The sequence below is a fragment of the Phyllobates terribilis genome, unplaced genomic scaffold, assembly GCF_046119375.1.
Source record: "Phyllobates terribilis strain yellow unplaced genomic scaffold, ASM4611937v1 Scaffold_4__5_contigs__length_816908805, whole genome shotgun sequence".
NCBI lineage: Eukaryota > Metazoa > Chordata > Amphibia > Anura > Dendrobatidae > Phyllobates > Phyllobates terribilis.
The window spans coordinates 270,276,842-270,300,215 of NW_027362764.1; the positions used below are offsets into that span (position 1 = coordinate 270,276,842).

The 23,374-nt window shown below is 41.9% G+C and overlaps 1 protein-coding gene across 1 annotated transcript in view; it reads right to left on the reverse strand.

Moving 5' to 3' along the window:
- The window catches only part of VPS41 (VPS41 subunit of HOPS complex), a 308,457-nt gene that overhangs the window by 18,460 nt on the left and 266,623 nt on the right, over window positions 1-23,374 (reverse strand). The window contains exons 22-25 of the mRNA XM_073678260.1: window positions 16,766-16,903; window positions 11,389-11,443; window positions 8,074-8,214; window positions 4,317-4,453 (exon numbers count right to left, since the gene is read on the reverse strand). Of these exons, the coding sequence (XP_073534361.1) occupies window positions 4,317-4,453; window positions 8,074-8,214; window positions 11,389-11,443; window positions 16,766-16,903 (471 nt within the window). The remainder of the gene's footprint in view (window positions 1-4,316; window positions 4,454-8,073; window positions 8,215-11,388; window positions 11,444-16,765; window positions 16,904-23,374) is intronic.

The window sequence follows — 23,374 nt, forward strand, 5'->3', positions numbered from 1 at the left end:
GTTTCTTATATTGAGCTCTGCAGCGCGGTCTTTGTGGCTCTTTTCTCTTTTATATCAACATCTACTGGGAAAAGTATTATAGTGTTACCGGAGATATATCAAAGAAAAATGGGAAGGTGACGAGAAAGAACAATGGTGTGACATACTTTCCAGGGCACCGTAGCTTTCACTTAGTGAAGCGCATCATTTGTCTTACCTATATATGTTACATGGGGTTCCTACGACCCCATTGTTCCTATTCAAAACTGGGCTCTGAGACTCTACCTTATATCAAAAGTGTAAAATACATAGCACAGATCTACTTTATATGATGTGGACATGCCCCAAGTTAGAGGCGAGTAGTTACTCTACTGCAGTTTATAATCTGAATATTGATTTAGCTTGTTATTTTTGTGTCCTGAGATACGTTGAGGACCTCCAGAAGAAGGCAGTGGTGTCTGATAGATTATAAGGCCTGGAAGCTTATAGCATTGGCTGCAGGAACTTGCACCCACTCAAAGAGAATTCATAAACAGGATTTATTGGCTTATTTCTGCAGAAAGGGGCATCCATTTAAAAAGAAATACAACTAAAAAACATGTAGATCTGGGGGCAGTGTGGTTAGATGACCCAGGGTTCGCTCCATTCAATATGGAACCCACATTATCCCATTATGATCCTATGGGATATCAATGGAGGAGGACGGTCCGCAGTTGAGTCTAGAACCTAGTGCACAGTATGGGACCCTAATATCCCATGGCCTCAGCCTCTTTTTATTCTGTATTCTGCATATGGTTTCACGTCTTTTTTTTCTATATCTGTACAGATACAAAGTGTACGATGTGGTGACATTGAGTATAGCTCATTGGAAGGGTTGGTTTGGGAATTAGGAGCACACGTTTTGCCTGTTTGTTTTGGCATTTGTAAAAATGCAATAAAAATTATTTGATAAAAAAAAATCAGACACAAACTTCTGGATTATGGGATCCAGTCATGCAGAGCGGGAACTTACAACCCTCTGCAACCCAACCCTTCTCTCAATGAAAGGCCACATTCGCATGTTCAGTATTTCGTCAGTGTTTTACATCAGTATTTGTAAGTCAAAGCCAGGAGTGGGTGATAAATACAGAAGTGGTGACGTGTTTCTAGTATACTTTTCCTCTGATTCTTCCTCTCCTTGTTTTAGCTTACAAATACTGACCAAATACTGAACGTGTGAATGTGGCCAAACAGCGAGTTCACACTCTTTACACTAATCCACCACTGCTGCATCATTTACTAAGTGATGACCGAAGCGCTCTCAGGATATGACTGCTCAGTCACTGCTTAGTAAATGATGCGCTGGGTTAGTGCAAAGAGTGAGACCTCCCGATAACAAGCAAGACCTCACGCTTTCACTGCGAGAGGGGCTGCAGAAGGTTGTGGGACCACGCTCTGCATGATGGGATCTCATATTCTCGAAGTTTGGGCCTGATTTTTGCTGAAAGTCAGGCATTTTCGAGGGCATTAGGGAGTCTTCTGTGCACTTTTGTCATTAACTTATATTTAGAAAAAACACTTGTCTGGGGCAGACCATTCTCTTATTAAATAATAAGAGCACCCCAGATTCGGGATAGGTACTCTAAGTTATATAAGCAAATCTGGTGATGGATCTCTAGTGAAAGACATTGATAAATAGAAATATTATATACTGCCAAAAAAAGCACATTGAAAAAAGTTACTCTAATCGAAAGGCACCTGTAACGTGTTTCTGTGCGATTCCGTGTTAGTTACATTACACAGTTTAGTATCATTTACAAAAAGTTATATCACAAGTTCTCAATAAGATCATCTACACTTTAGATAGATCCTCACAAATAAAATACCCACCCACTAGTAATGTCATTGATGCCCAATCCCTTTTTATTTCCCACATATAAAGGAACTGGGGGTAGTGAAAGCTGGAATAAGACTGGTTGCAAAGGATATTGAGATACACAACGCTGGTTAGCTGTCCCTTGCCTACCTGAGAAGGACAATGTGGCCACTAGTACTTTTTTTTCCTGGACTAAGGAAATGGCATTTATGCTGGGTCATAAAAAAGAAATACAATCCCCTAAACTCATACATACAATTTATATTTCTTGGCTTTGTGAACTCAGTTTGGCCTGAATTTGCTGATCTGGAGTTAGGCTTTGCATATTGCAATCTGAACTTGAGCAATACATTCTATTACAGAAGGACTTCAGGTAAGAAAAAGGATAATGAAGCAATAAACTATAGTATTACCAGATGTTAAACTACTACATTTCCAGATAGGTAAAAAACAGTATATTGACTTGAAATTAATCAAATTCCATATAACTTTATGCTAAAGGGGTTGGATACTACTTTTGAAGTCCCTTTAATGTGAACTGACATAGGTAAGGACTTTTGTAAATAACTTACTTTCCAAACCCCTCAGTAACCTCAGCTGTTCCCCTAGTCACATGATCTCTGGCTTTCCCAAATCCCTCTGTAACCTCAGTTCTTCCCCTGGTCACATGATCTCTGGCTTTCCCAAATCCCTCTGTAACCTCAGTTCTTCCCCTGGTCACATGATCTCTGGCTTTCCCAAATCTCTCTGTAACCTCAGTTCTTCCCCTGGTCACATGATCTCTGGCTTTCCCAAATCCCTCTGTAACCTCAGTTCTTCCCCTGGTCACATGATCTCTGGCTTTCTCAAATCCCTCTGTAACCCCAGTTCTTCCCCTGGTCACATGATCTCTGGCTTTCCCAAATCCCTCTGTAACCTCAGTTCTTCCCCTGGTCACATGAACTCTGGCTTTCCCAAATCTCTCTGTAACCTCAGTTCTTCCCCTGGTCACATGATCTCTGGCTTTCCCAAATCCCTCGGTAACCTCAGTTCTTCCCCTGGTCACATGATCTCTGGCTTTCTCAAATCCCTCTGTAACCTTAGTTCTTCCCCTGGTCACATGATCTCTGGCTGAGAGTTCTCTGACCTGCTTTGATGTCAGGTCAGATTCTTCGAGTTTCTAGATCTTGAACCCAAGGTGACATCACTCACTGCTCCTGTGCATACGGCAGCAGACAAAGCTCTTCCTGGACATTTCTCCCTCCAGAGCTCTCCATTGAGATTATATATATAACTATTCTGTACTCCCGGTCACTGACTATTGGAACGGATGTGTGGGGGGAGAGAGATATGTATGTACATATATATGTGTGTGGATGGGATGGGTGGATGGGGAGAGAGATATGCATATATTCATATTACTGGTATTATAGAGGGAATTCAACAGTGTGCATGTGTATCTCTCTCCCCATCCATTAGTCAGTGAGGGGGAATAGGGAATAATCTTTATTGCCAGGGCTGGTGTTCTGTTACTTTCTGCTTGACATATTCCTTGTAGGAGTGTCCAGTACAGGAGGCCGTGCTGATGCGGTGTGTGACACTGTGGATGGGATGAGAGGGTTTAAGGTGGAGTTACAGGGGCTGTGCTCATTGAAGGCTTGCAGCCCAGCACAGGGAATAATGGGAAATGCAGGCAGAAGAGAGCAAAGTAGTCTGGTAAGTGATGACTGTTAGCAGCATGTATCAGGCACTGGTTGTACAATCTCTGCCAAGTATGATTGACTTTGGAAAACTGCGGTGCATCAGAGATAAACATACTTTAAACAGGGAGAAGCCACCGGGGACCGACCTGTTTGACTAGCCTCAGTGCAACCAGGTCCCTGTTAAATTTTAAATAATGTTTTTCTCTGAAATTCCGCAGTGTTCCAGAGTCAGACGTACCTGGATGAGATGATACAGTCAGTGCCTGATACATGCTGACAAGGATTGGACAGCATGTATCAGCTGACAGGTTCACTTTAAAGAGAACCTGTCAGCACAATTTTGTAATGTAAAGACTTGGCTGTAATGGCGCTGTAATACTGATTACCTTGATACCTTTGCTGAATAAATTCACTTCTTCTTTTTCTTTAATCACTATTTGAATTTTCTGCTAATTTGATTTTGGTGCACAGGGGCCGGACCGGGCACTGGTTCTCCTCCCTGTCTGCGATTCTCAGCCCCTCCACCTGCCCCCTGTCTGTGAATGACCTGCCTTCTCTGAAATCTCAGCAGTGACCTGTCATTCAAAAACTGGAGGCCGGCAAGGGGCTCGGAGTCACAGACAGGGAGGAGAAGACTAAGTGTGCAGCCCGGCCCCTGCGCACTGAAATCTAATTGATAGAAAACTTCCAATGGTGATTTTGACGTTTTTTTGTGCAAACTTCAAATGGCAAAAAATCGTACTGACAGGTTCTCTTCAAAGTCAAATTCACAAATACGACATTCAAGTCTTAAAGCTCACCTGGAGGTTGTAGTCTTGCAGAATTTTAACAAGCGAGTCTCTCAAATTAGGAATCTCCATTCCCTCTTTAATGCGGTGAATCAGAAGGATTGGATCAACATGAGTTCCAATGTTATTTAGCAATCCAGTTATAAATGCTGTTCATGGAAAAACAGAAAAAAACTGATGTGTTATTACAGTGTAGAAGGAAAAAAAACACCAGCTCACCGTTTCGAGGAACAATCGGCAGGGAAGCCCGTGATGGACACCACTGCTCAGCGCCCAGTATATGCAGGCGAAGGAGGAAAGATCCAGCATCCGATCCAGGGATATATAAAACGAAAAAAATGACCAATTGCATACCAACCAAGTCTAAGAGCGCGGGTAGCGCTCAAAACGTGTCTCACGATGAGACCCCCAAGTCTATCCTCACATATCAGATTGCTGATATGCAACTGTTCATTTTTTTGTCAAATATTGTTACATTTTTGTATTAAAGGAATTAGTTTTACATATACCTGAATCAGATGCTGGATCTTTCCTCCTTCTCCCATTATTACAGCATACAGGAAACTTGTGAGACTTTTTAAAACAGACTGTACATTTGGCAATAAAAAGGTGAATACACTAAATCATATAGTATAGTGTTTTTAACACAAAATGTGCACATCACTTTGAGACTTTGTGTTGAACTTTTCAACTTTAATTACCCATGAACATCAGGAGGGCACACCTAATGGGGACGCGTAAAAAACATGAAAAAATACGACTGTGCTCAGCTGTCTTGGTCATTCCTATAGACAATAAAAGGACTGGCGATATGGATGTGCGATCGTGACATTCAATCCTGACCACAGCGAGGGGAAATGGGTTATCAAGACCCCCATTCTAGTGATTGGTAGAGATCCTCACTGTAGGACACACAATGATCACATATTTATTACCTACCCTGTTGATAGGTGATAAATGTATTCATGGAAATCCCCTTGTAAAAAAAATTATATTGCTCTATTAATCTAGAATGACTATGTACAGACATTTCTAGAAAATAGTCATTGTTCTCTTGTATGTATGCCAGTCCTGGCATGTTATATACAGGAAAAGAATGACCACATGAAGGATTTAATGGACTGATAAAGAAGTATATACCAACTTTACAGTAGACTATAAGAGCTTTCTATTAAAACAGACAGGAAAAATTGTGATATATATGACCATATCTAGAACAAGGATCAAATATCTAACATTATCATGGAAAGATATATGGACTTTTATACTCTGGTGTCCTAACTGGAGGCATGTTTACACTGTGTGACGTGCAGCGTTTAACGACTACCGACTGGTGACATGCTTGCCAGCTGGCGGTCATTTAATAGCCTGTTACACAGGATGACCACTTTTCAGATTAGTAACGAATGATCTGTAATAGATGAAGTGCGCATTCGCCGTCATTGTTGTTGGCAGCACGAGTCTCATTTACACAGGATGATGCGCAGCACAGTGGCTCAGTGGTTAGCACTGCAGCCGTGCAGCGCTGGGGTCCTGAGTTCAAATCCCACCAAGGACAACATATGCAAGGAGTTTGTATCTTCTCCCCGTGTTTGCGTGGGTTTCCTCCTACACTCCAAAGACATACTGATAGGGAATGTAGATTGTGAGCCCCAATGGGGACAGTGCCGATAATGTCTGTAAATTGTCTGAATTGTAAAGCGCTGCGGAATATGTTGGCGCTATATAAATAAAAAGATTATTTATTATTATTATGCGCAGCTGACAATGATAATGTTTTGTGCAGCACAAAACATCATTTTACCCTGTGAATGTTCGCTGTCCTCATTCGTTAGGTGATCGGCAATCTGTTTAAACAGCACAATTACCATGAAATTAGCATGCCTGGGAACATGCGTTTCACGATAATGTTGCAATGTAAATTGAGCTTAATCTTCTTTGAACTCACGGACGGTTCAATTAAAGGGAAGCTGTCACCAGGTGTTTGCTACCTCATCTGAGAGCAGCATAATGTAGGGAGTGAGACCCTGATTCCAGCGATGTATCACTTAGTTTACTGGGTGCAGCAGTTGTGATACAATCAGAGCTTTCTCTGCTGTAGATGTAGCAGAGCTCAGAAAGCTAACCCCGCCCACACCACTGATTAGCAGCTTTCTGTGCATATTGTACATTTACAGAAAGCTGTTAATCAGTGCTGGGGGTGTGGTTGGACCGGGAGGCATGTGGTAGCTAGTCTACCAGTGATACTCTCCTGTTGATAAAACACTGTTTGTATTCAAACAACAGCACACAGCCTAATAATTGACACATCGCTGAAATCAGTGTCTCAGCCCCTACCTCATGCTGTCCTCAGATTTCACAGCAAAAATCTTGGGACTTAACATTGTGGTGAAAAAAAGCTTAAAAATACAATTAAACTTTAAGTCACTTGACAAAATTGTCTGGAACTTATTGTTGTCACTGTTATGCTGCCCTTTTTGTTTTTTCATGGTAACTTTATTTTAAAAAAAAATACTGAAAAAATCCAGATCTAAATCCAGTAAAATTAATTTTCCAAATCTGACAATGACAAAGCCGAATATTGCCTTTTGCCTGCCAACCGTTTAATATGGGAGATGAGAGCAGGTTTACCAATATGACTGTATTCTGGAAGTAAATATATTCTGGGTAAACAATATCCATAGCTGCCTGAGGTTCGTCGCTTCCTTAAATTATGGAAGCAATATTATGTTTCAGCCGCATTGTACCTTGGCTAAATAACAAGAAAGGATTGAGCATGAATCTCTCCAACATACATTACACAGACAACTCCTACACACTTTTCATTTATAGTCCAGCAGATATTAACCGTAGAGTGGAAAACAAGAATTATCTATACGGATTGTCTTAACAGTTTAGTTCACAATATACAAGCAGCCGGTCGGCATGAAATCTGTGGTGAAAATAGCCATTGCGAGGATTGTAGCATGGCCTCAAATCTGCAATGGACAAGGGTAATGTAATACACTATCTAGTAGCATTGTACTGTCAATTTCTTACAGTGTTTGGTTGTAAGGTCTACACCGTAAATATGCAACTGGTCCGGTACATCTGAGCTCTCCATTACTGATCTACAAATTAAATATCTGCACCAGTACTTCTTGTTCCACCTGCACACACAAGTGACGTCTGCAGACAATCCCTGGCCAAAGTGGTGATGCGGTGGCTGCAGAGGTCACACTTTTATGACCTAGATGTAAGAAGGTAGGGGAAACTGCTCCACAATATATCCCCTGTTTGGGTGCACGTTGGGCAAACAAAGATGTTGAGGTGGACAAGGCAAATGTTACGAAAACTATGAATAAAAAATATGAAACAGAAGTGTTAGCAGATTGGAATTGGTGTATTGGGAGCTTGCAGCGAATATTCGGAGCACAGTTAACTAGTTTTCGGCTGAATCCTGATTTTGTAGCAATTTACAACAGTATATCTGTAGCGTCTGCAGATACTTCAGCATTTATAAATTGCAAATGTGCTCATCACTGTCAAGCAGAAGTGAAGCTGATGCTTGAAAATGAACAGAAAGGGGCACAGACCACCCTGAACTGCCCGCATTCCTTCCTTAGTACGACAGATTGCTGACAATGCTTCACATTGGCATCTGAAAGCTGGATGTGCTCCAGATCAGGTCTTCAATATTCTGTCAAAGACCATAGCCAGGAAGAGAAATGTCCTTGACTGTTATACAGCAACGTCACAAAAAGCAATATTCATCTGACTATGCTCTTACGTGGTTTGTCAATAGAGTACAGAATCAGGTCCTCCCACAGTTCAGCATCGTCCTGCTCCTTTGCAAACTCAATGGCTTTGTCTACGTCCTTAAGTTCCTCCATAATCATCTGCAGGGCTCTTCGACTATTACCCATCCTACCTGTGGAACACAAAGAAAGCAACATTTTGCTTTATTAAACCATTTAGACCTCAGTAGTTGTGACAATATGAGTAAAGAGCAATTGTTTCAGTGTGTAAGATCGAGACTAAATTTTAAGAAGTAATGCGTAACTATCATTTGGAAAAACATTTTATACACTATAGTGGCTGTATAGCGCTGCAGATTAGTGGTGGTCCGGGTCCTGAGACAGACCACACAGAACAGCTATATTAAGTCTAAAGGTCCATACACAAAATGACAAATCATGGTCCAGAACCACTTGAACCTCGATTGTATCACGTGTATGTAACATGTCATATTCAACTGTGCACTTTGATTTATTGTGATTTGTCCACTATTTCTGGCCTATTATATATCTTACTATTAGTTACCCAGGGTATATCAATCATTTTTTTTTTTACTTAAAAGTTGGAAAAACACATATTGCCATCATATATGTATCATAATTGTTTTGGACATACCCCCTGGTCTTGATTTGTTAGGCAGGTTCAGGGCTGTCATTACTGGGTGACTGTACAGTTTTTGCTGTGCCTCTTACCTATATTGGCCCATATTGCTGGAGTATTGCCTCATAAGTTGTAGGTGGGTTTACTTGGACATAAACTATTTCTTGTCCTTTGGATACACGTCTGTTTTTAACTTATATGGATATTTGTCTTATTACTTGGATGTGCACCGCTCTGCTTTTATATATGGTGTTTTCTTGCTTTTTTGCACTTTGTCTAGTTCCATACACCACACTCCTTGGGAGTAGTTGCTTAATGCATAAACCTCCGGCTGAGTCCATACACTGATCTGTGCGTCAAGCTCATGCACCGGCCGCCACCTCAGAGCGATATTTTGGCTGATCAGTGGGGGGTCTCTGGACCCGGACCCGTCACCTATCAGCAGCACTATACTGTCCCTATAACATATACAATGTTTTTTCAAAATAATAATTACCTTTTAACACATTAACAAAAATTCAGCTAGTCACAAGTTACATGAAGGTGTACATGGCTGTCAACACCGCAACAAGAAGCAACGGGCTGTCTGCTTCTAGGAAATATGTAGAGTATGGAGATCGAGTCACCTTCAAGGTGTATGATCCTCCGTGTATTTCATTACTTTTAACATTTCCAGCTTAAAATCAGGTTTTTAGTCTACAATTTGGGAGATTGTGTAAAGACATGTGCATATACCATAGTAGAGTAGAGTAGAAGTGTTCAGCCAAACGCTGCCCTCCTCCAACCCTAAAGGAGCTCAAGAGAAGTTGTTGTCAGTATCAGAGGAGAGCAGCGCTCGGCTGAGGACTTCAGCTTCTTCTGTATAGCAACTGATGAGGGCCTCCGCTTTCAAATCCCCACCAATCAAAATTTCAGACACGTCTCTATAATAATTACATTTTTCTTTTTTGACTTGACAGTTGCATTAAAAAGTGGAAGAAAAAAAGTGAGTGGTGGCTCAGAAATAAATTGGGATAATAGAAGGCACAAGGTCTATAATAGCATAACATTTGGATTCTCTCTAATAGTAAAACCAAAAACAAGTGGCATCACACCTATTAGTATAAGTGTATTATGTACGTACACATATACACTGAGGCTATTAACAGACAAATATAACCTAGAATAAAACAATGCATACAAACACTGCAGTAAGTAAATACACATGTAAAAAACATAGGGAACTTAAACTTGACTCTTTTTTTATCAAAAAAGCAGAAAAACCATGGCACCATGACAAGCTGTACCCAATCAGGATGGTCCCAATCTCTACTACTCAGCTCGCTATATGCCAACAGGCCTGAAAATAAACTGGAACAAACAATTTGTGGTCAGGAATGGAGCTCTACGTAGTAAGGAGACTCTCTGAGAGGAGATGTTATGCACACCTGTTTATTACACAATCACTACGTGTTTCGACAGTGGCCTGCTGTGTTCCTCAGGTGGGGTTGTCGAAATGCGTAGTGATTGTGCAATAAACAGGTCTGTATAACATCTCCTCTCTGAGAGTCTCCTTGCTACCTAGGGCTCCGTTCCTGACCACAAATTGTTTAATTGTTTGTTTCAAAATTTGCCTTTCTCAACTTTGGGATTGTGGCTAGAGTTGCTTGGAGCTGTTTGGAAGGCCTTCCAGGACGTTAAATGACATTTATCCGGTGACGCAGACGTCAGGTGACCGGGACTCCGTACCACGTGACCTTACCGGGAAGGAGGACGGGGCAGCGGTCCTGCAGCAGCCCGAAGCCCCTTGATATCGTGCCGTTGCCGGTGTTGTGCAAGGGTGCACAACCCCACCAGGTGAGCGGATAATGCCCCACCTCACAACACATTTCCCCACTAGACCACCGGGTACTTCTCAGGGTGCGCCTCACTGTTTTTTTGTATTACATTTTTTTGTATTACATCAAAATAAATGGGGACAGAGCAGGACCTGTGCCTGACTATGTATAACACCTGCCTAGGAAAGTGGAGTAGATAAGGTGCAGAGCCAAAGGGGGCGGCCACACACCCAAATATACGGAGTACAATTACTGAATTACAACCAGAAACAAGGGCCAGCACCTTAGGTACATAATTGACGGTTGCATTAAGAAGGGGAAAAGAGAAGTGAGTGGTGGCTCAGAAATACATCTGGATAACAGAAAGCACAAGGTCTATAAGAAAAAAGTGGAAGAACGCCTCACCGTGTGTATGGTAGTTTAGTTGCTCATATCGTACTCAATATTGTTAAAGTACTAACGCTCTGAAACAATGAGTATTGAATGTGTTCTCTTTTTTCCACCTGTTGTATATAAAGTAATTATTATATGGTAATTTATGTCTCAGTGCCAGTGGATGATGATTTGGTTAAATAGTACCTCCGGAAGCTTATTATTTACATTCTATGACTTTGGCCACAAACGCGTCAGTTACTATTTTTTATTGTATGGATATCCAGCTTTTTAAAGACATGAAATAAAGTTTGCTAAATTTGATCAGCCACCAGGATTCCATTTTTTCTCCAGTTAGGATTGTCTCCAATAGTGAAGACCGTGGGATTGTGTCATGACATATTTACATTTTTTAAAAATAAGATTTCTTTTTATCTTGAAAACAAAAATTAAAAGTGACGATTTCGGGTTAGCAGAATTTTATTTATAAGTTGGAATACAATACCGAGATCACTTACTTAGCAAATATACTGTCTCTTCCACAAAATTTCTTTGGTGACAGATCTCAAGGGCCTGTATATGAGAAGGCAAAAGAAAATAGTCAGAATCAAGTAGACAACCTAAAATTAAGTTACATTAGGGTTCTTTTTTATATTCCAGTATATCAAATATAAAACTCCAAGCCTGGATTGCATTCAACTCTAATTTTTGATATTAGAAAGGCAAACTTTACAAGAGAATTCAGTTATGGTCCAGAATGAGTGGCATATGAGACTAGGTATGTCCACATGTGTGTGACTGAGCCTACACAGTAGCCTAGGGAGTAGTAAGAATGGTGTATAAGCGAGTAGGGGGAGCAGCCCGAGGGGATATGCGATTGATCAAGGCCCACAGCACTTTAGTGAAAAGCCAGAGCACTTAGTACAGTAATGTAAAAAATACATACATTTACAAATATGAAGTAGGGTAAAAGAGAAAAAGAAAACACAAGTTACACACAACAATTCGATACTGATAGCGCACTCATAGAAACATTGACATCGCTATCTTGAACTCTAAATATGCTGAACAATGAAAATGGTTTAATATACTTATCTGAAATGACACTGATTGGTTACGACAACTACTTCAATTTCAATTTCCAAAAGGCTTTTAGGCTTCTTTCCAAGTAACCAATTTTGTAATTTGTTTTATGCACTTAATCAGAGAAAAAGCTACAGATACTATGCAGCCAAGGACTTTCATTTATACTGTGTTAAGTTTCAAGATCAAATACAACAGTTGCTTTATTTCTTTAGCTCAGAGCTGCCTGGAAGATGCGATTACACTTCTGTCAAATATAACAAGCTCAAACATACAAAAAAAATTTACAATAATCAGAACTAAATAAACCTAATAATAAGAATCATAACCATGTAATAAAAAAGTCTAATTCAATATAAGCTAAGGAGTAGCAGATATTATGCATCATGGACGTAAGCTTAAAAATAGCTCAGACAATTGCCTCCTAAAATAGAAAATACGGAGTAGTCAGATACTCTTTTTGCCAAACTAGACTTATTTATCAAGTGTCTTATAGGGCTTCGAATTCCTAAACAAGAAGAGAAGATCATTGCAATGAAAGACTTTAACTTGCTTTCTGGGGTGCGCGTCTTTTAAATATCACTGATCCAAACACTTAAGCGTCAACACAAATGCAGACAAACCTATATGAACTTCAGTTAGTGACCGCTAGAGACAATGGCAGCATTCCTGCAGGATAGACAACTGTTTGTGCCAGTCACATAGGTAAATTCATTTTGTCAGTACTTATTTAGAAGACATTTGACAGAACTTTAAAACTTTTTTTATGTGAAGGGGCAAAGTCCATTAAGGCTATGACGACACAGGTTCTAATGAGGATTGCCCCGGAAAGGCAGCACAAGAGTTACCTTTACTGAACTGAACAATTAATTAGAGCCATCGTCCTCAGAAACAATAAGTTATCGTGTAGTCCCACCATGAGGCATATTGGGGTGCTTGGCTGGTGCCACTGTTGACTCATTTTTATCCTGTAGCATTATGTCCTTCTATGTACAGAATTTATTTTTCAACAGGACAACAACCTAAACACACCTCCAGGATATGTAGGGGCTACCTGATAAAAAAAGGGTGAAGTAGTATGGTAAACTGAGCATTAGATGATGTGGCCTCTACAGTCCCTAACCTCAACCCAATGGAAAATGAATTGGACAGTCAAAGAAAAGCAGCCTACAAGTGCTCAGCTTACAGGAGAACTCTGTGGAAGAGCATTGGAACAAACATCCAATGGCAACAATCGGTTGGGAGAATGCCAAGAGTGTGCCAAGCTTGGATCAAGACAAAGGGACTCCATTGAAGAATCTAAAATATAAGATCCTTTTCAATTAGGTTACCTTATTTATTCACTGTATACTTCTTTGATCATTTAACTTTACTGCAAAGTTCATTGAAAATACTATTTCTTTAAAATGTGTAAAAAAAAGAGAAAAATAAAAAAAAAAACTTTTATGAGTAGGAATGTAAAATTTTTAATTGGTACTTTTTAATTTTCCAGAAGCCATGGCTAGAAGGTGGCACCTGAGGTGATGGGACACCAAACATTAAAGTCACTTCCTTCATGTCTATTTAGTTCAAACATTAAAGCCTAGGGTTAAACCTAACCAGACAATGAAGTCAGTTCCTTCGTGTACGTGTACATTTAGCCCCGGTAAACAGGAAAGTTAATTATGAAGATATGAAAAGGAGTGAATAAACATTATAATCTCTCTTGGTTATTAAATCCACATTGTGGGAGTTTATTGGATTACTGGGGGTCCTATTGTAGTGCAGTATATGTCAGTCCTTCGACAAGGGCTCCATTACGAATCCTCCTCAATGCGGCCGTGCAGTAAAAAAGAACAGAACTCATGTTAACCAAATTTCACACGACAGTACTTTTGGTCCCAGTGCTGTCCGTGAAAAATGTAACAGCTCATAGACTGCACTCAGACCAATGTAATTCCATCAGGCAGGGCAGATGAGTGATTTTATTCATGGACTGAACCTGCGCATGAAGAAAATCGCAGCATGTATTAGTTTCTTCCAAGTGTCAGATGAGACTCAACCATTAAAGTCAATGGGCGTCCTCAAAAAATCTGATTCCATGTGGAGCCACCATAAAGCGTTTGATTTTCTTTCCGAATACATTGCAATTCTTTAACATATTGTATTTATTGTATTTGTATTTAACATAACTGCATTTAGTCTTGTCTATTTTTAATAACTGCTGCTGTATAAAACTGATTGCAGACGAATGACAAATGAGAAAAAAAATCGTCCGAATCTTCAGGATGAAACAAAGACTATTTACTCGCATTAACTTATCCTTAGGGCTCATTCACACGACCGTCTTTTCAGTCCGAGCTCTGTCTGTGAAACATAAAAAACTGATTGCACTCGGACCAATGTTATTCAATGGGGCGGTGCAGATGAGTGATTTTTTTTCACTGACCGAACCGGTGTATAAAAAAATATTGCAGCTTGTATTATTAGTTTCTCCCGTAAATAGGATGAGACTCACCCATTTAAGTCTATCGGTGTGTAAAAAAAACCAAAGGACTGCATCCAAACTGCAAACAAATGACAAGTGAGAAAAAAATCATCACACTTTTTCTGGAAGAAACCGACTGATTTTTCGTACATTCACCCTTATAGTCATTAAAGGGGCCTCCTGTCAGCAGAGATTTACCACCTATCTTGTGAGTGAACAATAGCCAATGTGGGAAAAACCTTTTTATGTTAAAATTTTAGAAACCAACAAAAAAGCTTTCTATACATAATATACTGCAGTTATGAAGAACTGGGTTCTTTTACATAGATAAAAGACTAATCCAGACATCAAAATGTTAGCAGCCAGAAAGCAACATAGTCCTAGATTTTGGGCACCTAAGAACAAAAACGTGTAAAAACAGGTTTTATATAGTGAGCAATATATGGACTGGGCCCCACTGAGTCCATCACTATCTGTACAAAATACGCAGTTACAGTGCTGGCCAAAAGTATTGGCACCCCTGCAATTCTGTCAGATAATACTCAGTTTCTTCCTGAAAATGATTGCAATCACAAATTCTTTGGTCTTATTATCTTCATTTAATTTGCTTGCAAGGAAAAAACACAAAAGAGAATGAAGCAAAAATCAAATCATTGATCATTTCACACAAAACTCCAAAAATGGGCCAGACAAAAGTATTGGCACCCTCAGCCTAATACTTGGTTGCACAACCTTTAGCCAAAATAACTGCGAACAGGGTGCCTTCTCCAAACTGCCATTTTGAGATCTCTCCACAGGTGTTCTATGGGATTCAGGTCTGGACTCATTGCTGGCCACCTTAGAAGTCTCCAGTGCTTTCTCTCAAACCATTTTATAGTGCTTTTGTAAGTGAGTTTGGGGTCATTGTCCTGCTGGAAGACCCATGACCTCTGAGGAAAACCCAGCTTTCTCACACTGGGCCCTACATTATGCTGCAAAATTTGTTGGTAGTCTTCAGACTTCATAATGCCATGCACACGTTCAAGCAGTCCAGTGCCAGAGGCAGCAAAGCAACCCCAAAACATCAGGGAACCTCCACCATGTTTGACTGTAGGGACCATGTTCTTTTCTTTGAATGCCTTTTTTTTCCTGTACACTCTATGTTGATGCTTTTTCCCAAAAAGCTCTACTTTTGTCTCATCTGACCAGAGAACATTCTTCCAAAACGTTTTAGGCTTTCTCAGGTAAGTTTTGGCAAACTCCAGCCTGGCTTTTTTATGTCTCGGGGTAAGAAGTGGGGTCTTCCTGGGTATCCTACCATACAGTCCCTTTTCATTCAGACGCCGACGGATAGTACGGTTTGACACTGTTGTACCCTCGGACTGCAGGGCAGCTTGAACTTGTTTGGATGTTAGTCGAGGTTCTTTATCCACCATCCGCACAATCTTGCGTTGAAATCTCTCGCCAATTTTTATTTTCCGTCCACATCTAGGGAGGTTAGCCACATTGTCATGGGCTTTAAACTTCTTGATGACACTGCACACGGAAGACACAGGAACATTCAGGTCTTTGGAGATGGACTTGTAACCTTGAGATTGCTCATGCTTCCTCACAATTTGGTTTCTCAAGTCCTCAGACAGTTCTTTGGTCTTCTTTCTTTTCTCCATGCTCAATGTGGTACACACAAGGACACAGGACAGAGGTTGAGTCAACTTTAATCCATGTTAACTGGCTGCAAGTGTGATTTAGTTATTGCCAACACCTGTTAGGTGCCACAGGTAAGTTACAGGTGCTGTTAATTACACGAATTAGAGAAGCATCACATGATTTTTCAAACAGTGCCAATACTTTTGTCCACCCCCTTTTTTAGGTCTGGTGTGGAATTATATCCAATTTGGCTTTAGGACAATTCTTTGTGTTTTTTCATTGAAGGCAAATTAAATGAAGATAATAATACCAAAGAATTTGTGATAATACTCAGTTTCTTCCTGAAAATGATTGCAATCTGTCAGAATTTCAGGGGTGCCAATACTTTTGGCCACCACTGTAGCTCCCTTAAGGGCGACTACATGCCATATTTTAGCAAGACAGGAACATAGAGCCGCTCTATACAGATATATTATTGAAATCATCAGGCACAGAAATTTAGACCTGAAAAAAACACTATTATCTGTACTAAGGGCCTAGTACATCTGAAAATGGAAAGATTGGTATACTGTGACGGTCAGGTCTGAATGTTTACATTTAGAAATAGTATTAAGACCATTCTCAAAGAGAAATCTATGCTCAAAACCTGTGAACTCTAGCACAAGTATGACTAGCCTGAGCAGATTACATTCTGCCACCTACAGGATAGTCATGCTTACCTTTTCTAATGGACAATGAGTGCTGTCTCGAAGGAAAGGCAGAAGATTTGGGCGATCGTATTCGGCATACAAGCTGATTTGTTTTTCATGGTATTTTTGACCTTTATGATGATCTCTCTTGAAAAGCTTGTGAAGATACTAGACCAAAAGAAAATAAAACACAAAAAGTTATGTTATAAATATTCTGTATCATAATGTACAAATAAAACATTTTAAAACTTTGTCATTAAAAACCTTGATCTCCATAATGACCACTATACTCAATGCATTAAAAAAGCCTATAAACCAAATACAGTTTCATAGTTTTAAGGTTGAAAGTAGACATAAGTCGATCGAGTTCAGCCTGTAACCAAACCGGTTGATCCAGAGGAAGGGAAAAACCCCATGGGGCAGGTGCAAAATTGCCCCATACTAGGGGAAAAATTCCTTCCTGTCTCCACACAGCAATCAGACTAGTTCCATGGATTGTCTTACCACAGAATCCAGTGCCCATAACCTGTAACATTACATTTTTCAAGAAAGACATCCAGGCCCTCCTTGTACTTTTGTGGTGAATCCCTCATTACATCATGTGGCAGAGAGTTCCATAGTCTCCCTGCTCTTACAGGAAAGAATCGCCATCTGTGATTACGATGAAGCCTTTTTTCTTCTAGACATAGAGAATGCCCCTTTGCCAAGATACTGACCAATTGACTTCTATGGGAGATGGAAGTCAATTACAGGCCAACCCCTTTTTTAAATGAAGGCGTCCCTCTTGTAAAATAACAACAACAGATACTCACCTCCTACAACAGCGCCGTCCTAGCGATGTCAGTGCTGGGTCTCCTGTGGCTAGCGTTACATTGTCAACCCATGTGAGCCCTGGAGCCAATCAGCAGCCGCTATTGGGCTGCTGCGCTCTCACTTTTTCCGCTTGTCTGAGGTTTGTCCAAAGGAAGTGAGCACGCAGGAGCCCTATAGTGGACACTGATTATTATGTCATGTGAGCCCTGCAGACTGTCACGCAAGACCGTGGGAGGTGAGTATCTGTTATTCTTATTTTACAAAGGAGATTACTTTATGTAAAACACCAAGGTTACTTACCGGTAGCCGGTTTTTCCAGAACCCATGACAGCACACCTGAGAGAGAGGATCCGGCCTTCAAGGACAGGAAACCATCTGAAATAAAAGGGCGGAGCCTCTCCCCCGCTTCAGTTGGTTACAGAGCATTGAGAGGACCTCCATAAAAAAAGAGTTAAACACAAATCCAACACCACATCAAATAACACCCAACACATGTGCACACCCATATGGTGAGAGAGAAGGGGGGGGAATATAAGGGTGCTGTCATGGGTTCTGGAAAAACCGGCTACCGGTAAGTAACCTTGGTGTTTGTAGAAAGAAACACCTTAGGAAGGGACCACCGCTTGTAGCACCCTTCTACCAAAGGTTAAGTCAGATAGGCAGGATAGATCCAAACGGTAGTGTTTGAAAAAGGTAGATGGTGATGACCATGTAGCGGCCTTACAGATTTGATCTATCGATACTTCTGCCTTCTCTGCCCAGGAAGTAGCCACGGCCCTGGTGGAGTGAGCTTTGATGCCGTCCGGGATCGGGGTGCTACTTGTTGAGTAGGCTAAGCAAATGGCCTCCCTAATCCATCTGGCTATAGTTGATTTCGTCACCCCATACCCCTTCCTACTCCCCTGGAAGTCTACGAACAGGGATTGGCTACGCCTCCACTGGCTAGTTACCTTTATGTATTGTAATAGAGCCCTTCTAACATCAAGGTTATGAAACTTTTGCTCCCCTGGGTTCTTTGGGCTGTTACAAAAGGAGGGCAGAACAATTTCCTGAGATCTATGAAACTTGAGCGCAACCTTAGGAAGGTAGGCTGGATCAGGCCTCAATACTATTCTATCCTCAAATATTTGCGTATATGGAGGATTTATGGATAGAGCCTGTAAATCACTTACTCTATGGGCCGATGTTAAGGCTACCAAAATAATTGTTTTGAGAGTTATGTATTTTGCGGACAATTCCTGAACTGGTTCAAAGGGTTCCATAGTTAGTGCGTCAAGTACTAAATTTAGGTTCCATGGAGGAACTTTGGGTATTGAGATTGGCCTAGATCTACCGCAGGATTTAATGAACCTTGTAATCCATTTATTGGCTGCAAGGTTATGGTTATATAGCGCACCCAAGGCAGAAACCTGGACCTTAAGTGTACTGGTAGCTAGACCTAACTCAAACCCCTTCTGTAAGAACTCCAGGATGGATTTAATTGGAGGTTTTTGGCTTAATGGCTTTCCAAGAAAATGTAAAAATTTTCTCCATGTTCTAACATAGATTTTGGTGGTTATGGGCTTTCTACTTTTTAATAGAGTAGACACTAAACCTGATGAAAACCCTTTGCCCGTCAATATTGCCTTCACTTGAGAATGGAATATTGGTCCCTGAGCTAGAAGGTCTGGGGTCTCTGGTAGGATCCATGGGTCTGATTGTGACATCCTCCTCAAAAGGGAGAACCATGGTCTCTTTGGCCAGAAGGGGGCTATGAGAATTACTCTCGCTTGATCCTTCCTGATCTTCCTCACCACCAGAGGTATCACAGCTATTGGCGGGAATGCATAGGCCAACTTGAAGCTCCAAGGAATCTGGAGAGCATCTATTGCCAAAGGGTTTCCCCTTGGGTCTAGTGAGCAGAATTTCTCCACTTTCCGGTTGTTTTTGTCGGCGAACAAATCTATCTCTGGTAGACCCCACAGCTGTACTATCTGATGGAATACTCTGGGATTCAGGGCCCATTCCCCTTGTCTCAACTTGTTGCGGCTTAGGAAGTCTGCTTTTGCGTTGTCTATGCCTCGTATGTGTAGCGCTGTGAGAGATAAAAGATTTTTCTCTGCTATTTGAAAAAGCCTGCCTACTGCTTCCAGAAAAGAATAAGATCTTGTTCCCCCCTGGTGGTTTATGTAGGCCACAGTGGTTCTGTTGTCCGACATAACCCGAACATGGCGACCCTGGAGTAAAGGGAGGAAGCCTTCTAAAGCGTTTCTCACCGCCCATAGCTCTTTTAGATTTGATGACCCCTTTTCCTCTAGGAATGACCAAGGGCCTCGAATCATGTGATTTTCTAGGTGTGCGCCCCACCCTGAGTTGCTTGCATTGGTCGTGATGATGTCCTGTACTGGTGTGTCCCACTGGACCCCCCCCCCCCAGATAAATTTGACCTGCCTGTCCACCACAAGAGGGCGTCCCTGGTTCGCAAGGAGAGATGTACCTTTCCTTCTAAATACCCTTTTAACAATCTTTGTGCTGACAAGATTTCCCACTGAAGGTTTCTTGTGTGAAATTGGGCCCACGCAGGGACACAGCCTTCCTTAAGGACATGTCTGGGGTGTGTATGGCTGCTGGCACCAAATTTGTGACTCTGTCTATTTTGCTGTCGGGTAGAAGACAAGTCTGACTCTCTGAGTTTAGGGTAAACCTCAGAAAGGCCAGGATCCTTGCGGGCTCTAGCCTTGATTTTTGGGCATTGATCATCCAGCCTAAATTCTGCAAGACAGCCATGACTTGATTCAGTGGTGAAATACAGTGGCTCTCTGAATTCCCCACTATAAGGAAGTCGTCCAGATATGGTATTATAACTGTATTCTGAATGCGGAGAAAGGCTGTTACCTTGGCTATCAGCTTGGTGAATACCCTTGGAGCATTCGACAACCCGAAGGGAAGAGCTTGGAACTGGAAGTGTCTGAGACTTCCTTGAATGTAAAGAGCAACCCTTAGGCTGGGTGCCCACGTAGCATTTTTCAAGCGTTTATGCTGCGGAATTTCCGCAGCATAAACGCTTGTGAAACGCTAGGTAATCCGCACCCCATGGTCCCCAAGGGGATTCCGCATGTTCTATGCACATGCTGCGGATTTTTCCACAGCGGTTATGCTGCGTACAAAAATCCGCAGCATGTCATTTAATTTTGCGGAAGCGCAGCGGAACTCCCGCCATTGACTTGCATTGAGACGCATAGAAACCGCGACTGTACATTTGTACAAGCGGCTTCTATGCGTCTCTATGTGCGGATGGTACCCAGTTCTGGAGGAGAGAAGACTCTCATCCAGACCTGGGTACCATTGTACCTGTAAAAAAAGAATAAAATAACAAATAAAAGTTTATACTCACCTTTCCGAAGGCTTCTCTCTGAATGCCGGCATCGCTTGAAGACCTGCGGTGACGTCACAGTCATGTGACCGCAGGCCCTTCACCGCTCTGTCTCGCGATATGCCGGCAGCCGGGAACCAGCCAGGAAGCAGCGCTGCAGCGCACGCCGGGGCCTCGGGGGTGAGTATAGCTTTATTTGTTTTAATTTTTACGGTTCACACTGTATAAATCCATGCTGTTTGCATGGATTTATACAGTGTGACCTAGTTGTCAAGCACTTTCCAAGTGATGCTATCACCTGGAAAGCGCTTGTCAATCTGCATGCGGAAACGCATGTGAATCCGCATGTGGATCCACATGTATTCTGCAGGAAAAACGCATGCACAATCTGCATGCGTTTTTTCTGCCAGGGAGATGCAGAAATGCTGCTGAAATTTTCTGCTTCATTTCTGCATCGTGGGCACATAGCCTTAGATACTTTTGATGACCTGGGTGAATTGGGACGTGATAGTACGCGTCTTTGAGATCTATCACTGCCATAAAGCAATTGTGAAAAAGAAGCTTTATTGTTGAGTTTATTGACTCCATTTTGAACGTATGGTTGTTTACAAACCGGTTGAGGCCCTTTAGATTTATAATAGTTCTGAATGAACCGTCCATTTTTTTTATTAAAAAGAGAGGGGAATAAAATTCCCTTCCTTTTTGACTGACCGGAACCTCGCATAGCACTTGCTTGTTCAACAGGTTCAAGATCTCTGATTCTAGGGGGGATTTTCTTACCGGAGTTATCACAAACGGTATGGTTGCTGAAGGAATTGAATCCTTAGTCCATCTCTCACTATGTTGAGGACCCAGGGACTGGAGGAAATCTTTTCCCAGGCATGAAAAAAAAGGAGAAAGTCTTCCCCCAACTTGTGGCCTGGCGTCATTGTGGAGGCTTTTTGGAGGCAGCGGAGGTACCCCCGAACATATATCCGGACTCTTTTTTGTTCTTAAAATCCCACTTTCTTTTTACTCCCGGGGGGCGACCTCTACTAAATTTCCCCCTCCGAAAATAGGTCTTTCTGGCATCCGCCGTAAACCCAGGGAACCTTCCTTTCCTGTCACTTGCTTTCTCAAGGACATCGTCCAATTTTTTGCCAAAGAGAAATTGGCCGTCACAGGGGATAGAATACAGTCTAGACTTTGATTGTAAGTCCCCAGGACATCCCTTGAGCCACAGAGCTCGTCTAGCCGCGTTTGATAATCCAGCTGACCTGGCTGCCAGTTTTACTGAGTCAGCAGAGGTATCTGCTAGGAAGGCAGCTGCACCATGTAACATGGGGAGGCTGGCTAGAATTTTTTCCCTTGAGGTCTTTTTATTTTTCAGCTGATCTTCCAACTGTTGTAACCATACCATAAGGGAACGAGCGGTACATGTTCCTGCAATGGCCAGCTTTAGACCTCCTGCTGAGGATTCCCAGGCATGTTTTAAAAAGGTATCCGCCTTCTTGTCTAAGGCGTCTCTAAGTACCCCTGAGTCTTCAAGAGGGAGTGCCGATCTTTTTGATGATCTAGACACTGCAGCGTCAATTTTTGGCACCTTGTCCCAGTTCTCAGAGTCCTTTAGGTCAAAGGGATACTTTCTCTTTGAGGATGAAGGCAAGGCTCCTACTTTTTCAGGTTTCCTCCATTCTCTATTGATATGTGCCTGGACCTTAGCGTTCACCGGGAAGGTGCGTTTTTTCTTTTCTTCTAACCCTGCAAACATGATATCTTCTAGGGACTTAACGGATTTATCTTTCTTTAACCCCATAGTGGTTCTGACAGCCTTTACCAATTTGTCTGTGTCTTCTATAGGGAAGCATGGTCTCCCCCCTCTATCGCTGTCTGAAGAGGAAGAGCATGAGGATGAGGCCCCACTATGATACTGTCCATCCGATAATCCAGAGGAGTCAGAGTCAGAAGAAGGATCAGATAGGATTTTCCTTCTTTTTTTCAAAATAGTTTTAAGGGAGCTCTCTACCTCCGATCTGATAACCGATCTGAGGCTGGCTGCAAAATCCGGGGTGCCCTCACAAATAGTTTTTCGAATGCAGTCCGAGCAGAGCTCCTTCTGCCAGTCTATTGCTAGTGGGCATTTGCATATGGCACATTCTCTGTTCCGCTTCTTTGCGGTTACTTTCCTGGGTTCCTCCTGGTGATTTAAACACATAGTAGGAGCCCATTAGCAAAAATATCTAGTGACATTCACGAAGATCACTCACCCCGCCACTGCGGATACCGGAATTGAAGGCTTTTTCAGGATACGCGACGTATCCCTCCTGGAGACCGTGGAGTCCTGAGAAGCTTTACCCCTCTGACTCGGACGACTGCTGCTCCTTCCGCTGGACCCTCTAGACCGGCGAGCAGACAGAGGTGGCGATGAAGGTAGTAGCGACTGTGGCCGTGGCGACAGCTGCTGTTGCTCCATGTCAGACATTATGACGAGCAGT